This window comes from Oratosquilla oratoria, chromosome 1, assembly GCF_046742065.1.
Source record: "Oratosquilla oratoria isolate Oo_2021 chromosome 1, ASM4674206v1, whole genome shotgun sequence".
In the NCBI taxonomy this organism is placed as follows: domain Eukaryota; kingdom Metazoa; phylum Arthropoda; class Malacostraca; order Stomatopoda; family Squillidae; genus Oratosquilla; species Oratosquilla oratoria.
This window is the reverse complement of record NC_134777.1, coordinates 123,183,046-123,210,975: the sequence shown is the minus strand read 5'-3', so window position 1 is coordinate 123,210,975 and position 27,930 is coordinate 123,183,046. Positions and strand designations below refer to the sequence as shown.

Below are 27,930 nucleotides of genomic sequence, written 5' to 3'. Positions count from 1 at the left end.
TTCCAGACCCACAGATTATTGCTTATTGTAATAATATTTTAAGCATAGAATACATAATAACTATGAAAAACAATAAATATACAGTACTGCACAGTACATGAAATAAAAAAAAATCTTAACTGGACTTTACCTGTATGGAGGTGAGCTGATGGCATAAGTGGAAGGTGTAGAGGAGGAGGAGGGATGTTGATGTTACTGTTTGGAAGGGGAGTCCCCTTCCATATAAACATCAGGTAACATCCCTTCAGGTGTTTTCTCTCTTTCTGGTGTTCTTTCTTTTTTCTGTCTTTTTGCACTAAAAGAATCTTGGGATTCTTTCTTTAAAAACCTGTCCAATGTTGTCTGCCTTTAACGATTTCTCAGAATTTTTCTAAAATGGTCAATAACATTGTTATTGAACAAATTGATACTCCTGTTGACCACAGCAGTGTTAGGATGCCATTTTCCCACCACTCTGTGTTTTCTCCCAGTGATAACACAGTTCTTTAATTTCTGCAGTGGAAATGCTTCCCTTACTACTTTTCTCCTCTGAAGAAGAAAGTTCTTCAACCACTTCTTGCTGCTCCCTGTGCAGTTCTTGGAGTTCTTCAGTTGTCAGCTCATTTCTATGGTCTTTGACCAACTCCTCCACATCATCACTGTCTACATCCAATCCCATGGACTTCCCTAGGGACACAATATCATCCACCACTACAGGCTCCGTATGAAAGCCTTCAAAGTCTCTGGTTGCCACACAGTCTTGCCACAAATTCTTCCAGGCAAAGTTCACTGTCCTGAAAGAAACTTCCCCCCAGGCTTTGTCTATTATCCTCAAACAATGAAGGATATTGAAATGGCTCTTCCAAAAGTCCCTGAGGGTGAGTTCTGTGTCAGAGGTCACTTCAAAGCATCCTAGAAAAAGTGCTTTTGTGTAAAGCCTTTTGAAGTTTGAAATGACCTGTTGATCCATGGGCTGGATTAGAGGAGTGGTATTAGGGGGCAAAAACCTCACTTGGATGAAGCTGTATTCACCCACCAGATCTTCCTCCAAGCCTGGAGGGTGAGCAGGAGCATTGTCCATTACCAGAAGGGCCTTGAGTGGTAAATTTTTCTGCTCTAGATATTTTTTCACACTCGTGGCAAACACTTCATGTATCCACTTGGTGAAGAGCTGCCTTGTTACCCAAGCCTTACTATTAGCCCTCCACATTACACTGAGTTTACTTTTTATAACATTATTTTTCTTGAACACTCTTGGGTTTTCTGAGTGGTAGACAAGCAAAGGTTTAATTTTGAGGTCCCCACTAGCATTAGCACACAACAAGAGTGTAAGCCTGTCTTTCATAGGCTTGTGTCCTGGCAATGATTTCTCCTCTTTTATGACCCCCCTGAGGCCCAGTACTTTGATGTAGTAGGGGGGCTTGCGTGTAGCAGGGATGGGCTGAGCTGTGCCATCCAGGTGCAACCATACTGGAGAGGTCAGCCCTAAGCTACCAGACGAAAACTGAGCCAAAAGATTTTTGTTGACGACCCTAGCTTGTCTTTGACCATGGACTAGAGTCCTCATAGGGTTTGCTGCCCTCACCCTATGACAGTTGTTTTAGGATGAGGTTTTTGGGGTAGTGAATAGGTAGGGGGTCCCTCACCCTTTTCCTTTGTGAATTCCCCTATCCTTCATATTTGCTACCTTACTCTCCTTTTTCACCATCTTTTCTCAAATACTTGTTAAGGAAGGTTCTGGTATCTTGGTGCCTCCCAAGCTACATGTCTGAACCCAGTCAAGTAGCGATGTATACCGCGAGGTCACTACTCCCTGCGAGGGCCGAAAGCTCACCGACTGGGGAATGCATGTTTGCGAGGTAGGTACTAAGCTGCCAACTTCCTTTCTCCCTATCCAGTACACATGCAGAGTGACTACGCCGAACCCATCCTAAATGGGACATAACAAAAGAGGACAAACCCGGGGTTGACAAAGTCTCTAACTCACCTCCGAGGCCCTGCATGTGTAAATAGTCGTTTCTGGAATTTCCCGACTCTGCAGAGACTTTTCTTTTATTGCTTGAGGCATCAAGCAACTGCAGTATCTTCTATGTATTGATCTTTCTTAATATATGGTGTGGCCTCATAAATATACACGATCATGGCGGCTGTCCAAACTGTACCTTCTAAACCACCACCACTACCTGATCCTCCACCTAAACCCCCCAATCCCTTTCCTAATATTGCCAATCCTAATGTTGACACTATTGACTCAGCAAAAGTAAAACCCCCAGTTGATGACTCCGGCTTGAAAAAGGACTTCGGTAACAATACTAAGACTTCATTGACAGATAATTCTGTAGCCCAGAAACTTACAATTGGAATGGATTCTGAAGTAACGAAAACATCTTTAGATACTCAGAAACTAATAAATAGCTCAAACATTGCCCCTAATAGTCATAGTCTTACATTTAAAATATGTTTCTCTTGATAAGAGTTATATAGACTTACATGAAAAGTTCTGTAAATTTGGACAAATTAAAGAGATCAGGGTTAAATTAACTAACAACTTTAAAGCTTGGCTAGTCTGGATCTCATTTCTTTCTAATCAGGATGCAGCTGCTGCCTGCTTGGATTATAATAATTCCAAAGAAAATGAATCTTCGGCCCAACTTGTTGCTAGAGTGCCACCTAACCTGGACATCTTTTATCCAGAAAACCTGGTAAAGGAAAGGAAGGAAAGTGTGCAGAGGCCTCCCAATCCAGCTAAGTGGCTTATTATCACTCTTGCAAAGGAACGTGCTAACTTGTTCGAGTTTAGAAGATTCTTGAAGAGTCACCTTGGCTCTGGTAATTTGACTAACTCGCAGGTATCACAATTTGGAAGAAATTCCTTCTTAATTCATGTAAAATCTTATGAACAAGCTGCCCTGGTGCCTAACTTGAGACAGAAATCCGACATTAAGGAAGTTAAACCCCACTATACCTTTAGTTATGCCAAAGGGGTAATTTTTAATAGAGATCTGTATGACTTTGAGGAAGAAGAAATTTTAGAAATGAGCCCAACTAATGTTTGGAAGGTTGTTAAAATCCCTCGTTCTTCTATGATTATCCTAAGTTTTTCCGGTGAAGATCTACCTCATTATGTAGAGATAGAAAAAGAGATTGTTTATGTGAAGCAGTTTAAGCCCCATCCCCTTCAGTGCTTTAACTGCTATGGTTTTGGCCATCCTTCCCGCAGATGTGCAAGGGACAAACTTTGTATGATATGTGCTCAGCCTGAACATGGGGATTGTTCCCGCCCAACAGTTTGTATAAATTTTAAAGAAGAGCATGATGCCAGGGATAAGAACTGCGTAATTTATAAGAAGGAACAGGAAATACTACTAAAAGCTCATGCAGAACATATAAGTGTAGGACATGCTAAAAGACTACTAACTAATTCCAAAAGATACAGTGATGTTGTTAAAACAAATAGTAAAGTGGATCAGCCAACTGTAGAACCCAATAGAAATAAAAATGCCAATATGAATTCTTCTGTTAACACTGAACCCAAACCTCAGTGTAAAAGTGTTACTATCAAATCTAATCGTCTTTCTTCTTCTCAACTTGGAATTTCTAATACTTCTCAACCCTCCTCTGCGGAGGTTTCCTCACCCCTTGTTGAAGGGGTGTCCCCTGCCCCATCTGGAGGGGCACCTAAGGTTTCTATTGTTGAAACCTCACAGGCTTCTTCCAATGAAGCCTCCTCTCAGGCAATCTCTCTTCCAGACTTGGGGGACTCCCCAGTAGAGGGATTGCTGACTAGTGTGCCTCACTCAGTAGAGGTGCACAGAAGCAATGAGGATCAACCAACTCTAGAATCTAATAGAAAAACAAATACTAATACGAATTCTTCTGTTAATGCTGAACCCAAGCCTCAGCGTGAAAGAGTCACTATTAGACCTAATCGTTCTTCTCCACAACTTGGAAATTCTAGTACTCCTCAACCCTCCTCTGCAGAGGTTCTCTCATCCCCAGTTGAGGGAATGTCTCCTGACCCATCTGGAGGGGCACCTAAAGTCCCCATTGCTGAAACCTCACAGGGTTCCTTCAATAAAGCCTCCTCTCAATCAATCAACCTTCCAAACTTGGGGGGCTCCCCAATAAAGGGATCATGGACTGATGTGCCTCACTCAGTTGAGGTGCACAGAAGCAAAGCTATGGAGTCTGAAGCTGTGTGCAGTAAAAGACTCCACAGTCCACCCTCGTCTCCATCTTCTTCCCCAAATCGTGATATGCAATCTAAGAAAGGAACTAATAATCCAGACTACATCATCTGTCGGACCATTGTCAGAGAGGAGGATGCCACCCGCGAAAGCAAAGAAATTAGAAAAGAACCCATCTTGTAGACCCTCTCTCTCCTAGACTTCTCTTCCCAGACCAGTAGACCCAAAAAAGAATAAGAAAACAGTATAATGTCTATAATTCAATGGAATATTCAAGGTTTTAATTCTCATCGAGAGCAGGTTCGTATTCTCTTTAAAGAACATGATGTGTCTGCTATTTGTCTCCAAGAGACTATGCTTGGCAATTTAACCCCTAATGTTGGACTTAATTATAAATTTTACAGATCTCCTATGATTGGGGGCCGTGCCCATGGAGGTACTGTAAACCACAGAAGTGTCCACCTACATTCGGTGTTGCAGGCTTGTGCAGTACAAATCTTTACCACTAAATGGATCACTTTATGTTCTTTGTATTTGGAACCTGGACTGGAAGATAGACTCCTAGACATATATAACCACTCCCGTCAGTTTGAGTTAAATGACCTACAATCTTTGGTCGACCAGCTCCCTCAGCCTTTTATTTTAATGGGTGACTTTAACGCCAAGCAACCTCTATGGGGTGAATCAATGTGTGACCCCTGGGGCAATATAATTGAAGAATTTATTGATAATAACGATGTCATTTTGATGAATGACTGTTCCAAAACTAGGTTTGATGTCTTTCACAACTCAAGTTCTGCTATAGACCTAACTATTTGTTCATCATCCTTAATATTAGACTACAGTGGGTCAATAGATGAAGATCTACATGGTAGCGACCACTGGCCTATCCATATCAAATATTTAAAGAACAGTCCCTCCTCTTGCTTACCTAAATGGAAGGAGGAGAGGCTAATTGGAAATTATTTAGGAGATCCACAGAGATTAATTATAAGACTAGTGACTTTTCTAGTAACTCTGATGCATATGATTATCTGGTAGGCATCATACTTTCTGGTGCTTTCTCATCCATTCCTAGGACAGCTGGTAAACCTCAACGCCCAGTAGTCCCCTGGTGGAACGATGAATGTGCTTTAAGCAGAAAGATTACAAGAACTTGCTATAAGAGATATCGGAGATATCCTTGTTTAGTCAATAGGATAACGTACAGAAGAGCTCAAGCAAAGAAGAAAATCTTCAAGAAAGCAAGGAGGGAATCCTTCATTAAATATATTAGTGAATTGAAATATGGCTTCCCCTACCTTAGTATGGAATAGGATTCGAAAATTACAAGGAAAGTTTACTCCATCTCCTTTGCCCATTCTCAAGATAAATGACTCTTTTATATCAGATACAAGAGAAGTAGCAGAGGCTTTTGGAAGACATTATGCTGACATTTCAAGTCCACTACATTACTCGCATGATTTCAGAAGAATTAGAGACAAGACCACAATTATTCCTTCTACCAATACGAACTCGGAGGCATATAATCTTCTTTTCACTTTGGATGAAATGGATCATGCTTTATCTTTATCCTCCCCAACCTCTCCTGAAGATGATGACATTCTTTATTCCATGGTTGCTCATTTATCCATATCCTCGAAGGAATTCCTTTTAAATGTGCTGAACAAATTTTGGTCTTCTGGATCTTCAAAATCTTGGAAGAGTTCAATTATCATAGGATCCTTAAAGGCAGGAAAAGACTCTCATCACCCACAAAGTTACAGACCTATTGCTCTCACTAGCTGCATTTGTAAGATCTAGGAAAGAATGGTTAATATGCATTTAGTTTGGTTTTTGGAATCTAAAAATCTCCTATCTAACCGACAGTTTGGATTTAGAAGAAATAAGTGCACTCTGGACCCCTTACTTTTTATCACTCGTGAGATTCAGAATGCCTTTGCAATTCAGAACTTGAGCATTGCTGTGTTTTTTGACTTGAAAAATGCCTACGATACTACCTGGCGGGGAGGCATTCTGAAGCAAGTTGCAGAGTGGGGTATTGGGGGTAATATGTTCAATTGTTTAACCACTTCAGTACGGGACTTAAATCTCGCGGGCAGCAGCCAATGCCAGCCGTATGACGTAACGAAATAATATTCGCATCATAAAATATAGTCACCGCTTATATCGATCGTTCTCTCTTTCACCCGCGAATTTTGAAAACCACAGAGAATGGGATTCAGGGCGCATTTGGGAGAATGTAAAAACACAGGGGCGACTACAATAAATATAATCAAGACGCCGATATGGCAGCGTCGCGAATCCACTTGCTCCTCATGACGCCTACGTGTGCGGCACCGTATGGAAGGGGTTAAAGGATTTATTGTCTGACCGTTATCTAAAAGTCAGAGTGGGCTCTTCTTTCTCTTCTGCATATCTTCAAGAGGAAGGGATTCCCCAAGGAAGTGTTCTGAGTCCTACACTCTTCAGCATAGCCATCAATAGTTTGTTAGAACAAGTTCCTGCAGGAGTTCATGGATTGGCTTATGCTGATGACTTCGCTATTGTGTGCAGCAAATCAACAACATCAGAAACAGGCCAAAAGATTCAAGAGGTTATTAACTTAGCAACAGCGTGGGCTAATTGCAGGGGCTTCAGATTCTCTGCTGAAAAAACAAAAGCCATTAGGTTCCCCAGACTAAGACGCAAGGAAGAGATACCAACATTATTCTTAGAGGGTGTCATATTACCATATGAAGATCAAGTAAAATACTTGGGTCTGGTTTTTAGACAAAAGGTTGACATTCACTCATCACATAAACGAGGTTATATGCACTGTTAAACAGCGACTTAATATACTAAAGGTAGTGTCTCGCTTCAACTGGGGAGCAGATTGTATAACTAATAAGGCTTTACCAAACATTGTGCCTTAGCAAAATCGATTATGGATGTCAAATTTATGGATTGGCATGTAAAACTTTATTAAAGAAGCTTGATGTAGTCCACAATATGGCTTTGCGGATCTGTTCGGGAGCTTATAGAACATCTCCAGTGGATAGCTTGTATGTGGACGCAGGAGTTCCTCCCCTCTATATTCGCAGGGAGGAATTAAGCCTTAGATATATATCTCGTGTCTTGACATCAAAACAAAATCCAAACTTCAAATATGTAAAGCAGCCGGTAGACAGAGCTCCAAGGAAAAGTACTCTGCCGAAACCTTTAGAAGTGAGATGTGAAGTTGGGACAGAGAAGGTAGGAATTGTTCCTAATACAATTGCTGAGATCACGCCTCCCAAATTCCCTGCTTGGAACCGATGCCCCACTGTAATATGTCCTCTTAAAAACAAGAAAAATAGAACTGCTGTAGAGCTAAAAGGTGAATTTTTAGAACATTTATCAGTACATGCTGATTCAATTTTTATTTATACAGATGGATCAAAATCCCAAGATGGTGTTGGTTGTGCTGTTGTATCTGATAGCACAGTTTTAAAGAGAAAGTTGCCTCATTTTAGCTCTGTTTTTACTGCTGAACTGCTGGCAGTCAGCAACACCCTCAAATTTGTTTTTAATTCTGTTCCATCTAATAAGAACGTTGTTATTTTTACAGACTCCATGAGCATTCTATCCTCTCTAAATACATTATTGCCTCTTCACTTTTTAGTCCAAGAAATACAGGACTGGTTGATTCTTATTAACAACCGAAAGAAAATAAAAGTAAACTTTTGCTGGGTGCCGTCCCATGTGGGTATCACTGGAAATGAACAGGCCGATGCTGCAGCCAAAGCCGCTACTAGGCTCAGCCATATAACAGACAAAAAAAATCCCACATACAGACTTCAAACAAGTAATTCATTGTTATGCAATGGAGAAGTGGCAAGAACAATGGACAAGGCTGGACGGTAGTTACAAGTTAAAAGAGATTCACCCCTTGGTGAACCCTTGGAAGTGTCATTCTTTGGACAGAAGGTCAAGTATTGTTTTAACAAGATTAAGAATTGGCCATTCCTACATTACCCATAAATTTTTGATGACAAGTGGAGCAGAAAGGCTGGCCCCCCAATGTTCCACTTGCCAAGTTGTTTTTACAAGAAAACACATTTTAATTCAGTGCCCTGCATACTCTAATAAGCACAGGGCAAACTTTTTAACAAATTTATCTTTTAAAGAAATTTTAGAGGAGGAAGCTCATGTGAAGAATGTTATAAAGTTTTTAAAAGACATCAATTTATTTTATGAAACTTAAAATTGTGTATATAAATGCTTGTGAGTGTATCTTGTTCTGATGTGTTTTAGTGAGTGCTTATTGTTTTTACTGTTTTACTTGAATTTTTATCTATTTATATAAGATAAATATGTGCTGAATGGCCTACCAGCTCCGGCGCTTGGCCTTCAAGCCAAAAATTTCATAAATCAATCAATCAAACCACCCCCTACTTGCTTTAAATTCATCACTTTGTGCACTGGTTCCAGAGCTGTCTTGCTTAAGGTCATCATGCAACCACTTTGCTTTTTCACAAATTATTGTTTCAGAAATGCTGTTACCAGCAAGTTTTTTTCATTAATCCAAACCAACAAAAGTTTTTCCACTTGTTCAATTATAGGTGACCTGTTCACAGCAGGAACGGTCACTCCTTTTGCCACATTAGCCTCTTTTATTATGTCTTTATTTTTCAGTATAGACGATATGGTTGATTTCACCATGCCATACTGAGTTGCCAGGTCAGAGATATGAGTTCCACTTTCAAACTTCGCAATGAGTTCTTTTTTCAATTCAATTGTTGTTCTTACTGCTTTCCTTTTAGGCTTGATTGAATCACTAATCTTTTTTGGACCCATGGCTGCACTATTTTTGATAAAGATAACAAAAAATAACAATAAAGTAGCACAAAGTTTCACGAAGCTTGCGTGGATGATGCATAGTTTACGGAAGCTAGCACGAGACTAAGCTGAAGTGATCACATGGTGCGACCAGTAACAAGGTAACGCTTTCTGAATTGTGGGGCAAGTACAAATGACGAGTTGAATTTTACCTTGAACAAGTTGTACAAATAGAGAGGCGGACAAATGGCGGGGTTCCGCCAAACAAACTTTGACAAAATTAAAGAATTCTTTCAAAAACCTGACTGGGAAAGAATACACAACGAGGATACAACAGTAGAAGAGAAATGGAGTATTTTCAAAGAATTTATAAAGGAGTGAAGAAGTATGTGCCAAGAAAAAGGATATGTAAAGTGCTGGTACAACAAAAGATGTAGGGAGTTAAAAGACAAAAGGGATAAAGCTTGGATAAAATGGAAAAAATACAAAAAACCTGAAAAATGGAAAATATACACTAGTTATAGAAATGAACGTATACAAGTGTGCAGAGAAGAAAAGATAAAATATGAAAAAGATGTCATAGAAAACTGTAAAGATCAACCAAAATTATTTTACAGATTTGTAAATAACAAACTGAAAAGGAAACAAGAGTTAGAGAAACTAAGACAAGGAGGAGTTGAATACACGGAGGAAATAGAAATGGCAGAAATTATGAATAAGCATTTTAAATCGGTGTTTACAAGGGAGAACATACAACCTAGAGATATCGAATAGGAGGAGAGAGTTCCCTCTATGAAAGAGATAGGAGTATCAAGAAACAAAATAATGAAACACTTGAGTAATCTCGATGTCAGAAAATCACATGGACCAAATGAAATGGCAAACTGGATTTTGAAAGAATGCAGTAATGAACTAACAGACAAAATGCATAGCCTAATAAACAGTTCATTGAAAGAGGGAAAAGTTCCAGAAGATTGGAAAAGAGCAAATATATTAACTATATATAAAGGTGGAAACAAGGAAGATCCTACTAACTATAGACTGGTCTCTTTTACAACTATGATAGCTAAAATCTGTGAAAGAATAATCAAAACTAGATGGAAAAAAGCAACGCACTAAATCCAAGACAATTTGGATGTAGACAAGGACGATCATGTGTCACAAACTTAATGTATTTCTATTCAAGGCTAATAGATGTAATACAAGAAAGAGATGGATGGGCTCATTGTGCATTTCTAGACCTGAAAAAAGCTTTTGATAAGGTGGCACATAAGAAGTTGCTTAAGAAATTAGAAACTGCAGGAGGAATACAGGACAAACTACTGAAGTGGATGGAAGACTTCTTGCATGAAAGAAAAATGAGAATGGTGATAAGAGACAAACACTCTAATTGGGATGAAGTGATAAGTGGTGTTACACAAGGAACAGTTTTGGCCCCAATAATGTTTGCTATATATATTAATGATATGGATGAAGGAATTGAAAGTTATGAGCTTCTTTGCAGATGATGCAAAATTGTTGAAAAAAGTGAACAATGAAGAAGATTGTGAGTCGCTTCAGAGTGATCTCAATAAAGTATGGGAATGGAGTAGGAAGTGGGAGATGGAATTCAATATTAAAAAGTGTAGTATAATGGAATTTGGAAGAAGCAAAAAAAGAATAGTGGGATCATATAAATTGGGAGAAGAAGAAATAAAAAAAAGTCGAAAATGAAAAGGACCTGGGAGTCATTATTATGAATAATATGTCCCCTGAGAAGCATATAAACAAAATTTTTGGAGAAACTTATAATTTAATAAGAACAATCAAAGTGGCTTTTACATACCTGGATGAAGAAATGGTGAAGAAAATACTAGTTACTTTGATAAGACCAAGATTGGAATATGCAGTGACGATGTGGTCACTAAGTACAAAAAAAATGTATAACAAAACTGAAAGAATTCAAAGAGCTATTACAAAATTAGCACCAACACTCTCAGAACTATCATACGAAGAGAGACTAACAAAACTTGAACTACAGACAGAACAAAGAAGAGAGGAGACTTGATAACTATTTATAGAATCATGATAGGCATAGAAACTATTGATAGAGAGGATCTAATAAAATGGGATAGTAGAAATACAAGAGGACACTGAAAGAAAATCAAGAAAGACAGTTATAGAAGGGACCTGAAAAAGAACAGCTTTCACCATAGAGTAATAGACATCTGGAACAAGTTGAACAAAATAGTGGTGTGTACAAAAACAATTCATGAAACAGTTTAGATAAAATGAGATATGAAGACGGGACACCACGAACATAGTTCCCCTTCCCGTAAAATACAACTAGGTAAATACACACACACACACTGATATCTATATGTCCCATACATGAAAGTGTGAAATCTCACAAAAAAGAGACTACTAGTGAACTGTACAAAACTGACACAGTATAAAGTTCTCGTCGAAACAAGAGAATAGTCCCCCCTTTACGGAACGATGTGAATTACGTAAATCTGCGATGCAAACCTTTTTTCAATATATGCCTTTATATCTCAGATATGTTAAAACATACTCTTAAAATAACTTCACACACAAACTAACAACTGCAGATTTTTAGGATGTCATTCATTAAGCCATGGTACCCAGTGAAAGTGCTACCTGATTCTCGTCTGAACTACAGTGAAAGCAGAACTAAATATCTCATTGAAAAGAGATCCCAAACTATAGTAACAGTCATATTCCTATACAGTCTCATTGAAAAGAGAATCGATACTGACAGTCAAAGTGATAAACAATTTTAGTGCAAAGAGATGCATTTTACCATAGCTTACTAAATACATACCAAGATATGATATATGTAAACCCCCTCCCTTTACTAGAACTCATTCAAGCCAAAAAAAATTTACAAGTCAATGTCTCTCACTAGTGATGTGATACAATATCATATCTCTTTTGCAATTGTATGTCAAACCCCCACCATCTCAACCTTAACCTGATGTATGAGGACGCACCTCAAAGAGGTTGGGGAGGCAATGTATCTGTATGCCATTACTAACCATTATATGTCATGCCTGACATGTGATCCACATGCATACAAGGTGCCAACAGGCACTGGCCTCTTATAATACCTCCAGGCTTGCTGACCTCAACATTCCCAAATTGTAAATACCTGACTCAAACATACAACACACATCATGCCACCGCCCAAAGGAAAGTTACTGAAACAAGTACAGCATAGTGTTGCCAGACACATCATTAACCATTTCCTTATACCTGCCAAACTACATAATTATAACTGCAAGCTATACACCATTTCATGACCCATTCACTAATACTTGATACAATGCAATGAAACATATTGAAAAAAAATGCTAATCTAGTTTTGGAGGGCAAAATATATAGTATTGAGGGAACTATAACCCCCCCCCCACCACCACCAGAAATTGCATTTATATACAGTCGTACCTCGGTACTCGACCGCCTCTATACTCGACCAAATCGGTGCTCGACCAAAAAATTCGAGTAGAAAATGCATCGGACCTCGAACAGATTTTCGGTACTCGACTAGCTCGAACAGCGGGTAAGCGTCAGTTTCGACTCAGACCGACAGCGGATTAAGACGTACGCAGTTTGTTCGAGTATTTCTTCCCAGATTTAAACTTTTTCGTGTTGCTCTAGCCCTTAATAATGGGTCCAAAGAAAGACAGTGATAAGGGGAAAATTGGTTTCGGTGTTCGAACAAATCGGTGCTCGACCACCACCTCAGAACGGATTATGGTCGAGTACCGAGGGACGACTGTATATATATATATATATATATATATATATACATATACATATACATGTATATATACATATACATATACATGTATATATGCATATACGTATACATATACAGTAGAAGCCCGATTTAACGAATCTCAATTTAGCGGAAGCTCAAATTAGCAAACTGCAAATAGCAATAATGAAAATGCTCAACTTAGTGGAAATGGTCTGCTAAGTTGACCATTTTCCGCTAGCTGGCCAGACGCGCGTCTACGGAAATATCTCAATTTAGCGGGAACGGTCCGCTAAGTTAAGCATTTTCCGTCAACTGGCCACATACGTGTCTCAGAGTCCAATGTTACCAGATGTTACCAGATTGTGGTGGTGGAGTCAAGGAAAAATTTATAATTTAGTACTTTGGAGGTATATAAATATATACAGTATATATATATATACATACTATGATATATACAATAATATATAATTCAGTATATGTATAAAGTATAATTGTAGCAGAAATATATTCAAGTAGAAATAGACGGTATAATCTAAGTCTAAATAAAAATATTCTTCTAAAAAACGCTGTGGAAGTCGGAGACAGGTGGTATTACGGTGACTTTGTCCTAAAAATATTCTTGAAAAAGCACTTGGGTAAGTCGGGGTCAGGTGGTATTCTTCTTCGCGTTCTTCTTCGCATTCCTCTTCTTCGCGTTCTTCTTTGCGTTTTTCTTCACGTTCTTCACATTCTACTTCGTGTTCTTCTTCGCGTTCTTCTTCCTTGCATTCTTCTTCGCGTTCTTCGTGCTGGGGATCCCGTGTTGGGGTTCCGCCCCGAGGCCGAGGCCGAAGGGGAAAACGAGGAATTAGAGCACGGAAAGCTGCAGCCATAGGCCGCTATTTGTGCAGCCAAGCTTCCGGCGAAGCCAGGAAGGGCGAACCCCGCGGCTTTAGGAAAACAAAATAATGAAACAGTAAGTTGATGGGAAAATTCAAAATCAGTACGCGAGAGTAATCACCACGAAAAACACTTCTATAACAACGAACTACGTTTTCTGCAACAACACAACAATAACGCTCACTATCCAAAAACCAACTGCCCAGTCCTATTAATCGCTAGAATTATGTACATCGAACCAAACACGAAGCTATGACTAATATTCCCTGAAATTCACAGACAGCTCATATCATTGTTACACAACACACACACACACATGTTGCAACAAATTACTGCACGTTGCTGTTTGTTTGCAATTCACGATTGTGCTGCCTGTAATTCACTTACAATAATATATATACTGTATGTGTGTGTGTGTGTACACTAGGGAATTTTTATGTACATATCATTTTTACAATCTGCTCTGGCAACACTGTTACACCAACGCTCACTCGCTCAATTTAACAGAAAATTCACTGTAGCGGACTGGACCTTGGCTGAATTAGTTCGTTAAATCGGGCTTCTACTGTATATATATATATATATATATATATATATATATATAAATATAAATATATATATATATATAAATATAAATATATATCAAGGGCTCTTTTTCCCCTTACCAGGAAGGTAGTCAAAGTCAAAAGGCATAATTCCACTTCCACCCAGTTCATCCTCCCATTTTCCACTCCAATCCACCATGCCTTCTTCCCTTTCATCTTGACCCCTCCTGGATGATGGGTTATTAATGCATCCCGCCCATCGCCATGGGTCAGAAGCAATTCAGCAAGACACTGCATATCCACAGCAAGGTCACTACATTTAATTGGCAACAGCCCCCCCTCTCTGTCCCTTCATACAGAAACATTGAAGACAGGAAGAAATCCCCAGAAATTGCAGCCCCTGAAAACACAGTGGTATTGGCTTGTTCAAGCATTTTACTTACAATACCTTTCTTTTTATTTAGGTGGCTTCACAGCATCTGTCGGTCATTACAAATCTGCGGTCCTTCTTGAGTATCTGCACTGTTGTGGCCATTCTTGCTGTTGACTTCAATTTTTTTCCAAAAAGGTAAGATTTTGTTTATCATTTGTATGAGTGTTTCAGTCTTTTCATCACGGAGGAGACATTGTAGAGATGAGTGAAATAACATCATAGATACTAAAGTAAAAGTAAAGTTACTGTCCAGTACAGAATGGGAAAATCAAGATAGATTAACTCTTTCATTAATGATGGGGTGTCCTTGAGCTGGCAACCAAATTAAAAGGCTCAGCCCCATTTTTTCTTTTATTTTTTCCCTCTCTCCTATCTTTTCCTCCTCTTAACTCAGCCAGCAAGCCAATGTTGCACTCCCTTAAGCAAAGGGATATTGAGTGTGTGTGTAAGGTCACAGCACCCAATATATTGATCTGTATAGAAGCTCTGACTTGTAGGGAAGAGTGACAGGTATCAGTCATGAGTCCAACATGTGTTCCAAGACTATGATAAAATCTGTAGAAGAACCCATGGATGCATCCTGACTACTCAGGAATTGCAAGTTTCCAGTAAGTGAAGCTCAGAGCAACATTTTTATAGGCTGATTTCTCCATATATTTCCATAAAGCAAGTACAAGATACAACTAGGTAAATACACACACAAGGTGGAGTCGTGTTCCTGGTTAAACTTAAATGTTACAAAAGTTACATATGGAAAGAACAGAGTAAAGATGTCAATAAGAGTTGAAGATAGTGACATGAATAGTAGAAAGTTTGCAATGATTTGTGATAGAGATTATTCCAAAATGTTAGAGGAAACAAAATCTTCATTAAATGAGATGCTGAAGGATAGAAATAAAGTGGCACATATGGGAGACTTTAATTGCAAAGAAATATGCTGGGAAAAAAAATGACAGTGAAAGGTGGAGATGATCAATGGGGAAATGTATTACTCAACTATAGAACATACAATGACACAATGGGTAAAAGAAAATACCATATATAGAAGTAATGAAGAACCATCGAGACTAGATTTGATATTTACAACAGAACCAGAAATTGTGGATAAAATTTAATACAAGACACCATTTGGGAAGAGTGACCACATATTAATAGAGGTTGAACTAAAGGAGGAAATATATATAGAGAGAAATGAGAAATACAGAAAAAGAAGACTGATGTACAACAAAACAGACTTTGGGAAACTTGAAAATTCTTTCAAAATGCAAATTGGGAAAACTTTTTCAAAGAAGAGACACAAGTGGAAGAGAAATGGATGATTTTGATGGAAACTTATAATGAAGGATTGAATAAATACATACCAAGACAGAAACAGGAAAAGGTGTACATTAAGTGCTGGTTCAACAGAAGATGCAGTGAGGCAAAAGAAAGAGATAAAGCTTGGAAAAGATGGAAAAATAAACCTAGAAAGTGGCAAATATATCAACCATAGAAGTGAATATGTAAGAGTGTGCAGAGAGGAAAAGAGAAATTATGAAAAAGACATCATAGAAAAATGTGAAAGTCAACCCAAACTTTTCTATAGATATGGGAATGGTAGACTAAAAAATAAACAGGAAATGGTGAAACTATGCCATGGAAATATAGAATATACAGAAGAATTAGAAATGGCTGAAGTCATGAACAGCCACTTCAAGTCTGTTTTCACTAGAGAAAAAGTACAGCATTGGGACAAAGAAATTGAAGTATGATCCCCCCCATGAGGGAAATAATAACACACAAAAAAAAAAAATGGATCAACTAATGAACCTTGATGTCAGGAAATCACACGGCCCAGATGGAATTGCAAATTGGATACTAAAAGAATGTAAAGAAGAACTAATGAACAAAATATATAACATAATAAATTGCTCTACCTAGTCCATTAATGCCTTATCAACCACCCTTTCATCCATCACCCTCTCCCATGTGTACTTATGCTTGACTTTCTTCCTAAACACTGTTTGCTATCATCAACTCTCTAAACACATTACCATTAACTCTCCACTATGATTTTTACCAGGCACTCCACATTTCCCAACAATTACATCTATAGGTTTATCCCCTACTATAGCATCAAGATCTCCCAATATCACTACATTGATATTCCTCCCAGATTATGCAAAAATACTAAAGAAAGTAAGTACAGAGGAAGATTGTGAATCACTAGAGAAAGGCCTAGGTAAAGTCTGGAAATGGAGTCAAAAGTGGGAAGTGAACTTTTACATCAAGAAATGTAGTATAATGGAATTCGGAAAAAGTAGAAATAGAATATCGAGGAAATATAAAATTGGTGAAGAAGTAAAAAAAATTAGCTTGGAAAGGGATCTAGGAGTAATTATCAGCAAAGACATGTCACCAGACAAGAATATCAATAAAATAATCTGAGAAACCTTCAATTTACTAAGGTTGATGAAAGTAGCTTTTAACTATTTGGATGAGGAAATAGTAAAGAAGATTTTAGTTACACTGATAAGACCAAGATTGGAGTATGCTGCGACACTATGGACACCCAGTATTAAAATAATATAAAGAAATTAGAAAGAATACAAAGAGTAATGGCAAGATGGCACCAACACTCTCCAGATTTACATATGAACAAAGATTGTTCAAATTGGAATACCAACCCTAGAACAAAGAAGAGAAAGAGGAGATCTGCTGACTATTTACAGAATTATGAAAGGGATGGAAGTCCTAGACAGAGATGATTTATTAAAGTGGGATAAGAGAAAAACAAGAGGACATGAAAAGAAACTCAAAAAGGATTGTTATAGAAGAGATCTGAAAAAGAATAGATTCCCACACAGACTGGTGGATATCTGGAAAAAATTGGATGAGGCCACAGTGTGTGCAAATACTATACAAGAATTTAAGAAAAAACTTGATGCTGAAAGGTATAAAAACAGGTCACTACGAGCATAGCTCCCTTCCCGTAAAATACAACTGGGTAAAGAGCCTCCTTTTCCTCTACACTCTTCTCACTACCAGGCCCACATGCATTTACAAAGCCCCACATCTCCCTTCCCAGTTTCACCTTCATCCACATTAACCTTGAAGAAACCTCCTTCCACTCCATCTCTTCCTTTCCTCTTTCCCTCCTCACTCTCAACACCCTCTCCACTACACTCCCAAACGCAAAATCACCCCTCCCTTTCAAATTAGTCTCAATCCCAACACATTAATCTTCCATCTCGCAAACATTTTGCCTATCTCTTTCCTTTTACTCTCATCTGTACCACACCCATACACTTTAAAACATTCAAACCTTAGGGTTCCTGCTGTTGTGTTTTTGTCCCTTTTTTAAGGACTCGACTTCTCGTAGGATAGGGTTACAGAGAACATGATACATAGTCCCATCAGTCTGTCCCACTTTAGCCGCCTTTTATGACCTAGAGGGGAAACACAGTGGCAGAATTCTTTCTTCCCTCTACCACAGGGGACAGAGGTGAAAAATGGAAATTTATACTCAAAGAAGTTGTACAAGACAGTTCTAAGAGGGAACAGCATAATGGAGAGACAATTGCAGCACAATAAAGTAGCATAATATCTCTAGGAGTAAAGATATTTTTTAATATAGACAAAATGATGTGTGGCTCTGGTCCATAGGGGTGCCCCCATATAGTCCCTAAAGCATTCTCAAGGAGCTAAGATGATAAGGAGGAAAGGATGGTGGAATGTATGGGAGTGGGTACGTGCTTTTTGACTTGGCTACCTCCTTTATAAGGGGGAAAAATTCCTTGGTATGAAGATAGATTTTTTTAGGAGTAAGATTTTGGAGAAGAGACATGGAATTTAAGAGAGGCAGAGAGGAAAAGTTTAAATGTATTTAAGGTGAAATGTCTGAGAAATATGGTAAGGGTTAAAAGGTTGGATAGAGTGAGAAACGAGGAGGTGAGGAGGAGAGCCGGGGTGGAAAAGGAGATGGCAGATAGGGTTGATGAAAAAGTATTGGGATGGTTTGAATACATGGAAAGAACGAGTGAAGAAAGTTTAGTGTAAGAGGTGTGGAAGGCAGAGGTGGAAGGAGTGAACATGAGGGGCTGACCTAGGATGAGATGGATGGATGGGGTGAAAGGGGTGTTGAACAAGAGGGGTATGTCTGTTGAGCTAGGAAGAGAGAAGGCAGGAGGTAGGAGTGAGTGGAGAATGCCAATGTATAGATGATATGGTGATGCAAGGAAGGGAGTGGGTGGGGGATGGGGGCTTAGGAAATGGATGCGTGTGAATGATATTTTGATACAGCCTGAAGGGATTTGTCCCTATCTTCTCTTTTTCTGCATGTGGGGATGGAGAGTGTGGGTCACTCATTAAGTGAAGCAACCATACTGTGGGTGTACTGTGTCTAGCTGCATTGCTTCTGACCCAGGGCAATGCGCAGGATACAGGGATGACCTGTCATCTATGAGGAACAAAGATGAGAGGGAGGAAATGGTGGTGGATGGAAGTGGAATTGGTGGGAGTGGAGTTATGCCTTTTGACTTTGGCTACTTATGCTCTAAATTCTTTTCCCCAACAGGCATGCAAAGACCAAAGAATTTGGCTACAGCCTTATGGACATTGGGGCACCAGCTTATGCTGTAATGATGGGACTCTCCAATTCTCGTAAAAGGTTTGTTTGATGTCATATTTTAAATGAAAAAGTGAAAGGAGATTCATAACCAAATAGATGTAAATAATCTTTGCTATGAAGACTCAATGTTTTCATCTTTTAACTTAACCTGTATGACGCAGCAAACACAAAGATTTTGTTTTTTTGGCTAATGTCAAATCGCTTTATTCAGCTTAGAGATGACATCAAATTGAAGAGGGTCATGATTATTGGAGACAATCTTCAGGCTTGTTTCCACCCTACATCTGGGGCCAGATCCTTAAAGTTTACCATGTTAAAGGAGTTTAGATGTACATATAAGGTTATTGTTTTTTGCTGTAGTGATTCTATTCACTAGTTTTACTCTGGTTAATACTAAACCACTCACCTTCAGGGTGATGACACTTTGTCCTTGGACTTGGCCCAAGATCTTTCTCTTTATAAACTTTTTGATTCATTATTATAAAAAAATGATAAAGTTCTTATGAAACATTTTGCACCTGCATTTACTGTTTGACTAAATCTAGTCCTTCACCTGTGATATTCAATTCATACATATAGTCTGGATGTTGCCAGACATTTTAATTCAGCTAAGGAAACACTTATTCAATTCAGGGAAGCCTCCCTCACATTTAAGAAAATAGTATCATATAAACAGTGATGAAATATTTAAAAATGGCTCTTTCATCAATGAACTGAAGCATTCATATTATAACATAGTTTATTTTCAGATTAAGAAAAGGGAGATCAGATGTAATAGCATCCTTGAAGGAAGTATTGGTACTCTTTGGTCTGGGGTACCTCCGCTTTGTGTTCACATGGATGGTGGACTACAAGACACCTGTCAAAGAGTATGGGACACACTGCAACTTCTTTTTCACACTTGCTGCCTTAAAGGTATTTTATGAAGTTACAAATTTCCTCCTTGTGGCATCAACTCAACATTAGTGCTGTATTTATCTTGTTATTTGTTTTGTGTATTGTTATTATTGTAATGATGATCATCACAAGAAAAAGTTGAAGGTAAATGTGGGTAAAAGTAGGATGATGAGATGTACAAATGGAGTTGGAAGTAAAGAAGAGAGGCTGGAGAAAGTAGATAGTTTTAGGTGTTTAGGGTCACATGTGGCAGGAAAAGGAGAAATGGATGTGGAGGAAAATTTTAGATTAAGGGAAGCAAGTAAATGTCTTGGGGGATTAAAAAATGTCATGGATGCAAAGAGGAGATTACCTGTATATAAAAGAGTGCTTGTGCTGACGGATTTGTATGGAGCAGAGACTTTGAATTTAAGAGAGGCAGAGAGGAAAAGTTTAGATGTGTTTGAAATGAAATGCCTGAGAAGTATTGTAGGGATTATAAGGTTGAATAGAGTGAGAAATGAGGAGGTGAGGAGGAGAGCAGGACTGGAAAATGAGATGGCAGGTAGGACTGATGAATGAGTATTGGAATGGTTTGGACGTATGGAAAGAATGAGTGAGGAAAGATTAGTAAAGGAGTTGTAGAAGCCAGAGGTGGATGGAGTGAACATGAGGGTACAACTGAGGATGAGATGGATGGATGGGTTGAAAGGGGTGTTGAGCAAGAGGGTAATGTCTGTTGAGCAAGGACGGGAGAAGGCAGGAGATAGGAGTGAGTGGAGAATAGCTGTGTATAGATCATATTGTGATGCAAGGGCTAAGAAATCCCTTTGGGGCTGTCAAAATATTCACATATGACCACTCCTTAATTTCCCCCATCCCCCACCCACTCCCTTCCCATGGCAGAAAAATGAGAGTAGTGCTCAGATAAAAAGACATCAGCTTGGGAGGAGGTGATTAGTGGAGTTCCACAAGGATCAGTATTGGCTCCAATAATGTACGCAATTTATGTGAACAACATGGATGAAAATATGAATTGTTACATGAGCTTCTTTGCAGATGATCTAAATTGCTGAGGAAAGTGAATACTGAAATGGATTGTGAATCACTACAGAGACCTAAACAAGGTTTGGAAATGGAGCCAAAAGTGGAAAGTAGACTTCAACATAGAGGAATGTAGCATAATAGAGTTTGGGAAAAGTAAAAAAAGAATATCAGGACAATATGAAATTGGAACAAAGGAAGTAAAGAAAGTGGGATCTTAAAAAGACCTGGGAGTAATTATCTCAAGTGACATGTCCCCTGATAAACAGATAAACAAAATTATCGGGGAATCTTACAACTTGCTAAGATCAATAAAGGTGGCTTTTACCTATTTGGACAAAGAAATTGTTACAAAAATACTAGTCACACTAATAAGGCCTAGACTGGAGTATGCTTTGACACTATGGTCACCCACTACCCAAAATAATATAAAGAAAATTTAACGAATCCAGAAAGCTACCACAAAAATGACCCCAACACTTTCAAACCTGTCATATGAGGAGAGACTGGCTAAATTGAAATTACCGACTTTGGAACAAAGAAGAGAAAGAGGTGACCTGTTGACCATTTACAGAATCATGAAAGGCACAGGAAAAAACTCAAAAAAGATATTTATAGAAGAGACCTAAAAAAAAAAAAAAAAAAATCAACACAGAGTGGTAGTTATCTGGAACAAACTGGATAAAACAATAGCGTGTGCAAAAACTATACATGAGTTTAAGAGCAAACTAGACTTTGAGATACAAAGATGGAACACCACGAGCATAGCTCCCCTTCCCATAAGATACAACTAGGTAAATACAGATATAAAGTGCCCTTTCCCCTTGTAAGGGGGGTTGGCCAGATTGAAGCATACACCCACCTTGCACCCATTCCCCATCCATCCAAATACCCATTTGTCATCCCTCATGAATGAAGGTTCATCCCAATCTTCCACCATGCTGTTTGAGTCGGAGGTAATCCACAAAGATACGCCTGCACAGCAGGACCTGACAGCTAAAGCCCCACTGCTTCATTATTTGGTGACCCCCATCCACCACATCCACTTGAGAAAAATACAGAGCATGCAAGAAGAAATTGTTTTGGGTCACATGATTTCTTTATCCACTTACAACTAATCTCCATTCACATTGATCTTTTGCCATCTTCCATCCTTGGTTTGAATGAACTTGGAATGTCTGTCAGCCAGGGAAGAAAGATTGCTAAAGGTAGAGTGAATAAAGGAAGACTATGAATGGATGAAGAGATGTTCTCATCTTCTTCATAGTTTGAGTGGGTGAGGAGAGAGGTTGCCATGTTGTAAAGCTATTAAGTTAAATTAACTCCAGCTGTCAGGCCTGCAGTGGAGCAACCATGTCTTATTGCATTATTTTGACCAAAACAATGTGATGAGAGATGGGCTAATTCTTCACCCTTGAGGTGCTGAGATGGGTTGAGGTGATTGTGATGTGGGTGTGTGCTTTGACTTAGCCACCCCTAATTATGAAGGAGAAAGAATCTATGGTATATACATGTACTTACACATTTCTTATACAGTTTGCAGGTTTGCTCTTTAAGCATGCTGTTCCAGTGAGACGTGATACTCCATGGTTTGTGTTGGCCTCAACATGTACCATTATACAGCAGATGATCTCCCATCGTCTTCAGCGCTGGGTGTTTTCAGAGGGTTATCGAACCGAATTTGTTGAAGCCAACAAGGAATGGTTTGTCTCTATTCTCGGCTACACGGCACTCTACCTCCACGGACTCAGTATTGGGATTTTGGTATCAAATTTCAGGTAGGTTTTTCAGAGCTGTATAATCTAACAATTTTAACCATGACATAGTGGCATAATATCAACTGTCTTGACTTTTGGTTTGTCAGTGTGCCTCAACCTCCAAATAGTCATAAAGTGTAGCTAAAGAACTTGAGTGTCCTTGCAGAAAATAGTGAACTAGGGTACCAACTAATTCCTTCCACTCAGGGACACTCTGCAGTTTAAGGTTAAGGTTTCTATGGTTAACCTCTTCCATATGATGATGTCTACGTAGGCATCATGAGGCATGAGTGGGTATACGAGGATGCTAGGGTCGGCATCTTCATTATGTTTATTTTGTAGCTGTAACTAACTGACCCCTAAATTCTGTGAACTGGTTTGATCACATTTTCCATGTTTATTATCACTTAGGGTGAAAGAGAACAAGTAATACAGAAGTGACTTTATATTTTACAAGTAGTGTGATGCATCATACATTAGGCATCCGATGTGGCGTGCAAGAATTTGACTTATATTGAAGAGGTAAAGGAAAGAAAGTTTACGCAGCTAGAATTTGCGCCTCATCTTGCTACGTTGCTTCTGACCTGGACAGGAGACAGTAATGATCCTTCATCCACAAGGAGCAAAGATGAAAGGGAAGTAAACAGGTGGTGGATGGGGGTGGAATAGGTGGAAGTGTGTGTGTGCCTTGGCTGGATAACTCCCTTATACATACATATAGGAAGGTTAATGTAGTAGCACATTTGTAAAATAGGACTTACTGACCCACTGTCAGAGAATTCTGTCCATCTTATCTTATTCTCCGACAGTGGGTCAATAAGTCTTATACATACATATACCAAAGGCTTTTTTCCCCCTTACAAGGGAGGTAGCCAAAAAAAACAAAGGCACACAAACCACTCCCACCCATTCCATCCCTATCACACTCCACTCCCCTCCACCCTCTTCCCTCCCTCTTATCTTAGCACCTCCTGGATAATGGGTCATCCCTGCATCTCACCCACTCCCCTGGGTCAGAAGCAGTGTCACAAGACACAGCACATCCACAGCAAGGCCACTTCATTAAATCAGCAACCCCCCCCCTCTTCATCCCCACATGCAGAAAAGAAGACGGGGAGAAATCCCCTCAGGCTGTCAAATTATTTCTCATACATACTCCCTCACCCCCCATCCCCCACCCATTCCAACTTCCTTATAAGGAGGAATAAGCCTTTAGTATATAGATAGATATAGGATTTATATTGGCCTGATAAGAGCTTTAATTGATCAAGGAAGTTTTCAGACTGACATCCACTTTGTATTTACATACATGCACATTCCAAAAGACCCTTTCTCCCCAAAACAGAAGGCGACTGAGTCAGAGCCCACCTTTCATCTATCCCACAGCTATCCAAAAACCCATAATTTGTTCCTCTCATCATAGCTCCTCTTGAATTAAGGGTCATGCCTGTACCTGTCACACTGGGTCAGAGTCAATGCAGCAAGGCACAGCACCTCCACAGCAGGGCACAACAACTGAAGCTAGTTAACCCCCACCACTTCTTTATATGGCAAACCCTCCCTCCTCATCCACTCAAGAATTTATATGTCAAACAAGTAGAAATCCCTTCAGGCATATCAGTTTATCATATATATATACAGGTAAACGTCGACTTACGATGGCCGCGACTTACGATTGTTCGACTTTACGATGACGACGACGATATGATAATTTAACCCCTTCCATACGGTGCCGCACACGTAGGCGTCATGAGGAGCAAGTGGATTCGCGACGCTGCCATATCGGCGTCTTGATTATATTTATTGTAGTCGCCCCTGTGTTTTTACATTCTCTCAAATGTGCCCTAAATCCCATTCTCTGTGGTTTTCAAAATTCGCGGGTGAAAGAGAGAACGATCGATATAAGCGGTGACTATATTTTATGATGCGAGTATTATTACGTCACGTCGTACGGCTGGCATTGGCTGCTGCCCGCGAGATTTAAGATCCGTACTGAAAATACATATTATAGTGTTTGAATATGGTAAAAAGGATAAAAATAATTAAATAAACTACTGTACATGTTTAATAGGCTATATTCAGTATCTCTGGTGGTTAATATACAGGTAGGCTAGGTACAGTGACCACGGAACAGTGATACACAAATTGGGGATCGACTTACGATGAAATCGTCTTACGATGGCTCTATCGAAACCTAATGCCATCGTAAGTCGACGTTTACCTGTATATATATACATATACATACATACATATACCAAGGCTTTTTCCCCCTTACAAGGGAGGTAGCCAAAAAGGGAAAGGCATAAAATCACTCCCACCCATTTCATCCCTAAATACACTCCACACCCCTCCCACCCTCCCTCTTATCTGAGCACCTCCTGGATGACGGGTCATCCCTGCACCTTGTCCACTGCCCTGGGTCAGAAGCAGTGTCGCAAGACACAGCACATCCACAGCAAAGCTGCTTCATTAAATCGGCGACCCCCCCTCTCCGTCCCCCCTTGCATAAAAGGAGAGGACGGGGAGAAATCCCTTCGGGCTGCGTCAAATTTTGCTCACACATACTACCTCACCCCCCAACCCCCTGCCCATTCCTCCTCATGCAATCACAACATCATCCATATACAACCATTCTCCATTCACCCCTGTCTTCCGTCCTCTCCCGTCCTTCCTGAACAGACATTCCCCTTTTCCCCAAAGCCCCCTTCACCCCATCCATCCACCTCATCCTAGGATGTCCCCTCATGTTCACTCCCTCCACATCTGCCTTCCATAACTCTTTTACTAGTCTTTCTTCACTCATTCTTTCCATGTGTCCAAACCATCCTAATATTCTTTCATCAACCCTATCTCCCAGCTCCTTTTCCACCCCTGTTCTCCTCCTCACCTCCTCATTTCTCACTCTATCTAGCCTAGTAACCCCCACCATACTTCTCAGACACCTCATCTCAAACACATTCAAACTCCTTCTCTCTTCTTCTCTTATGTTCCATGTTTCTGCTCCATACAGTGCTGTTGGCACAATCACTCCTTCATGCAGTCTCCTCTTCGCATCCATTCCCAAATGTCTATTTCTCATTACACTCTTTAATCCACCAAGGCATTTACTCGCTTCTCTCAATCTACATTCTACCTCCACCTTCACTCCACCTTTTCCTGCCACATTTGCACCCAAGTATCTAAAACTATCCACTTCCTCCAGTCGCTCTCCCTTAATGCTCACTTCCAGTCTACTGCCACTTTCACCCCTTGTACATCTCATCACCTTACCCACATTTATCTTCAGCTTTCTTCTATCACATACTCTCCCAAACTCTGCCACCAACTTCCTCAATCCCTCCTCCGATCCTGCCACAAGCGCAGTGTCGTCCGCAAACAACAGCTGGCTCACCTCCCACTTTTCTCCATTTTCTTTAACCATCTCCAATCCCTTTCCCACTACCCTTGCATTTACCTCTCGCACCACCCCATCCATGTATAAGTTGAACAGCCAGGGCGACATAACGCATCCTTGACGCAGTCCCACCTTTACCTCGAACCACTCACTCTCTCCATTTTCAATCCTGACACAAGCTCTACTACTCTCATAAAAACTCTTGACAGCTCCCAAAAGCTTTCCTCTTATCCCGTATATCTGCATAACCTCCCACAGTGCCTTTCTGTCTACCCTATCATAAGCCTTTTCCAGATCCATAAAAGCCCAAAAAACATCCTTCCCCTTTCCTATAGTTTTCTCACAAATCTGTCTTACCACAAAGATCTCATCTACACAACCTCTACCTGTCCTAAATCCACACTGTTCCTCACCAATTACTCCTTCTGTTCCTCTCCTAATCCTCTCAATCAAGATCCTCCCATAAGCCTTCCCAACTACACTTAACAAGCTAATCCCTCTGAAACTACTACACTCACACTTGTCCCCTTTTCTCTTGTAAAGAGGAACTATACAGGCACTCCTCCAGTCCTCCGGTACTCTACCTTCTCTCCAGCAAACATTAAATAACTTCACCAACCAGTCCGCCATCATGGTACCTCCCTTTTTCAGACATTCTGCATGGCATCCATCCAGACCAGGTGCCTTACCTGCTTTCATCATCTTAACAACTGCCTTCACCTCATCCTTCCTTATTTCTCCTCCATTCTCCTCACTCATCACGGTCATTTTCTTCGCATTTCCCACTGCAGCTATCTTTCCTCCCTATCCTCCTTCACATTTAGCAATTCCCTAAAATATTCTGCCCATCTTCCCCTTACTGCCTTCTCTTCCATTATCATCTCTCCATCTCCATATTAAGAAAGTAAACCCTGGACTCATCAAAATAAGTTTATTTCGACAAGCCCAGTATTTACTTTCTTCATCTATATAATGGTTCCTGGACTCCAGCTCTTCACAAATATATATGTATATATATATGTATATATATATATATATATATATATATATATATATATATATATGTATATATATATGTATATATATATATATATATATATATATATATATATGAGAATGAGGAGAGTGGTGGAATATCAAATCATATTTTGGTGGAAAGTAAATTGAGAGTGGAGGATAGATGGAGAAAGAGGAAAAGGACAGAATGTAGGGAGACTGCTTAAATGAGAAAGAAAAGAGGAATACAAGAAGAAACTGAGAGAAGAGTGGGAGGGAGTAAAGGGGATTGGAGATGGTTAAGGAAAATGGAAAAAATGGGAGCTAAGCCAGTTGTTGATGTTTGCTGACAACAGCTTGAAGCATGATCAGAGGAGGGATTAAGGAAGTTAGTGACAGAGTTTGGAAAGGTGGGCAAAAAAAAAGGAAGTTGAAGATGAATGTGGGTAAAAATAAGGTGATGAGATGTACAAGGGGAGAAAGTGGCAGCAGAATGGAAGTGAATATTAAGGGAGAGAGACTGGAGGAAGTGGATGGCTTTAGATACTTGGGTGTGAATGTGGCAGGAAAGGGAGAGGTGGAAGTGGAGATAGAATGTAGGTCAAGAGAAGCTAGTAATTGCCTTGGGGGATTAAAAAGTGTAATGAGAAATAGACATTTGGGAATGG

The 27,930-nt window shown here is 39.6% G+C and overlaps 1 protein-coding gene across 5 annotated transcripts in view; it reads left to right on the top strand.

The window, feature by feature from the left end:
- The window catches only part of LOC143026084 (uncharacterized), an 84,000-nt gene that overhangs the window by 21,915 nt on the left and 34,155 nt on the right, over positions 1 to 27,930 (top strand). For all 5 annotated transcript variants that reach the window (XM_076186094.1, XM_076186098.1, XM_076186084.1 and 2 more), the window contains 4 exons: positions 14,618 to 14,721; positions 19,142 to 19,234; positions 19,945 to 20,110; positions 22,652 to 22,893. In XM_076186094.1, coding sequence (XP_076042209.1) covers positions 14,618 to 14,721; positions 19,142 to 19,234; positions 19,945 to 20,110; positions 22,652 to 22,893 — 605 coding nt within the window. The remainder of the gene's footprint in view (positions 1 to 14,617; positions 14,722 to 19,141; positions 19,235 to 19,944; positions 20,111 to 22,651; positions 22,894 to 27,930) is intronic.